The following is a 3,020-nucleotide window of genomic DNA, read 5'->3' on the forward strand; positions in this document are numbered from 1 at the left end:
TTATTTAAAAATTTGCGACTAGAACTAGCACTTAAAGCAGGAACTAACTTGACAATTTTTTCCGGCGGATGCCCCATACGACGATGCCAGAGCTCAAATGAAGAAATTGTCGGATCTGTCACTGCACACACTTTAGGAACCCGCCGAAAGTAGTATAGTCCATCTATCCGTTCACCGGCTCCAATCAGGCTCCCCGAGTATTAGTCCTGTATAGCACATAAAGAATCAGTGAATTTGACAAAACAGTGAGAATCATCAATCATCTTAGACACCGAAATAAGATTGCAAGTTAATTGAGGAACAAATAAAACATGATCAAGTATAATGTCCTCAGCCAAATACACACGCCCCTCCTTCGTAGCAAGAGCCTTAGCACCATTAGGAAGTCCAACCGGACACGGTTGAATGGAGTGAACCTCAAATAAACAAGTATCGTCACCAGTTACATGGTGTGACGCGCCAGTGTCGATAATCCAAGACAAATAAGAAGACTCACCACTCATTTTATCTTGGTGTTGATTATTAACCATTGTCACCAAGGCACGAACATGCTCGGGTTGTAATGCAGACAAGGCAGAGAGAGTGGCATGAGATAAAGGCAAAGAGATAGAGGAGGAGTCACCAAGAGTAGGACCCACGGCATTAGCCCGAGCCGTGGGTCTGCCAGAGACAGAAGAGGCAGCAGCAGCGCCTTGGACAGAGGAGGCAGCAGCAGCAGCAGGGGAGGAGGCAGGGGACCTGCTGCTGTGCGTGGTGGCAGTGTGTCCCGAGGAGGTTGCTCCCCCCTTCTTCCCATACTTCTCTAGCCACCAATCTGGGTAGCCAGAGAGCATGAAACAGCCCGTAGTGTCGTGTCCTTGACGCTTGCAATGAGAACAAAAGAGCTTCGACTTATCTACCTTCGGTGTTGATTGAAAAATCCTCCGTTCAGAAGACAAAGCAAACACATGTGCGGCATCCTTCTCCTTGCTTTGAGCAATACCACGGGAGCGTTCCTCTTGAAGAAACGCTTGATAGGCGCGATCGAGAGTCGGAGGAGGCTGTTGAGACAACAAATTGGTCCTCACTGCCGCAAATTTATCATCATCTACACCAATTAGAAATTGGTGCAATTTTTCTTCTTCCTTATCAAGTTCATATTTTTCAGCCACATTGCAAGTGCAATTGCCGCATTCACAACCATGAGGAGGTTTGAGACGATTCAAATCATCAAAAAGCCCCATAAGCAAAGCATAATAATCCTCGATGCCCATGGATTTGGACTGCTTGCAGCCGGTAATAGCAGCCCGGAGTTGTTGAAGACGAGGACCGTTCGCTTCACAGAATCTCTTCTCCAAGTATTCCCAGAGTTTTCTGGCTTCTTCAAAATATGGAAAGGATGCCGCAAGTCTAGGTTCAACAGCACGCAATATCCAGGAAACCAACATCGAGTTGATAGTCTCCCAATCTAGCATTTTCTTTTTCTCAATAGGTTTAGAGATTGTTCCATCAATGAAACCATATTTCCTCCTAGATTTCAATGATAAAGTGATAGTCCGAGACCAAGCAAGGTAATTTTCACCCTTCAAAACGACATGAGTGATTGAATTCCCCGGTTGATCACCGGCGCCAAGAAAAAATGGAGAAGAGGGATCGATTTTGGAGTCATCCACCATTGTCGATCAATAGAGAATTAGAGATTAGGAAAAAAATTTAGAGTTTTAGGGTTTAGAGTAATTTAGGCTCCGATACCATGTCACGAAAATAATTCCGTAGTTTTCATTAAAGTATAGCAAGGGTATATATACAAAATAGAATAGGGCACATGAGATAGGCCCGATAACTATATACTATACACACAATAGGCCCTAACACTTCGACTCATATTGTTTTTAAAATGAAGTAAAATTAAGCTTCAATTTGTCATTCAACAAAATTCATATCAATTTGAAAATTTTTATTTTTGGTAATGAAAAGAATGAAAATGCAAGGATGTCTAATTTTTAAAGGATTGACTTATAATTGTTTATTTCCATTTCTTTCCATCATTGACTATACCAAAAAATTGGTAAAGGATTGACTTATAATTGTTTCCATTCCATTTCAATACCAAACAGCTGATAAAAGTAACATTTATCGTTACCCTTTCTCCTTCTCAACAAATTCCTTTCCATTCCGTTTACGCTTACTATACCAAACACCCCCTTAGTTGATTAGTTAACAGATTAATCAAATATATCATGATTAGATTAGTAAACAAGGCATCAAATGGGCTTCTAGGTTAGTGACGATTGCTTCACTAATAAAGAAAAAAAATATATATTCTTCATTTTGGATTGACTTGTGGTTGTTCTTGATCCAAACATATTGAGTTTGGTTGCAAAATTGATGTAGGACATATTTAGATCACAAAGATTGTTATTATTTTAGGTTGTTTCAATGATTATTTTTGTAATTTTTATAATTAAAACCTTAATTTTGATCTTATTAAGTACTATGAAAGTGTGAATCTAAACATTATAATGAGTAAGTTAACACCTTTAACTTTGAAACCCCTCTACTTTATCATTTGTCACCAGATTTTAAGTAAATTCAAAACACTTTGTTACCAACTTCTTGTGATCATTATTGGTGGGCAGTAAAGTGGAAGTAAAATCTGCTTTATATTCTCCCTTTATGATGGAGCATTGGTAATACATTTATTGGATCTGTACTTGAATTGACATGGACTATCATGGAATTAAGTTGCTTACTTTTGGCTTATGAATGATATTTCAATCAGATAGAAGTATAAGAAACTTAGATACTTTTGATTGATTGTGTGATGCCCAGAAAATGGCTGAAATATATCCCATTTAAATGGTTTCAATGCATGTTTGATGAGTCAACTCGATTACGACTGGTGAGTTATCGAATTCTAACTTCACTTGTGTACACTAGTTTTGTTTTATTAATAGAATTTACATAAAAGTAGAGTTACTAATTGAATTTTATCAGATTCTACCTGAAAGGATCATGGAGCATATGCAAACGACATTTGG

The 3,020-nt window shown here is 38.6% G+C and overlaps 1 protein-coding gene across 1 annotated transcript; it reads right to left on the reverse strand.

Annotated features, from left to right (window-relative positions):
• Nucleotides 1–200: 200 nt before the first annotated feature.
• LOC145633041 (uncharacterized) lies at nucleotides 201–1,655 on the reverse strand. The gene has a single exon (XM_081685348.1). The coding sequence runs from the start codon at nucleotides 1,653–1,655 to the stop codon at nucleotides 201–203; it is 1,455 nt and encodes a 484-aa protein (XP_081541474.1).
• Between the last annotated feature and the right edge of the window lie 1,365 nt (nucleotides 1,656–3,020).

This window comes from Chenopodium album, chromosome 5, assembly GCF_948465745.1.
Source record: "Chenopodium album chromosome 5, dcCheAlbu1.1, whole genome shotgun sequence".
NCBI classification, from domain to species: domain Eukaryota; kingdom Viridiplantae; phylum Streptophyta; class Magnoliopsida; order Caryophyllales; family Amaranthaceae; genus Chenopodium; species Chenopodium album.

Coding starts and splice junctions, on each gene's coding strand:
- LOC145633041 (XM_081685348.1), bottom strand. CDS start 1,655: ATGGTGGATGACTCCAAAATCGATCCCTCTTCTCCATTTTTTCTTGGC.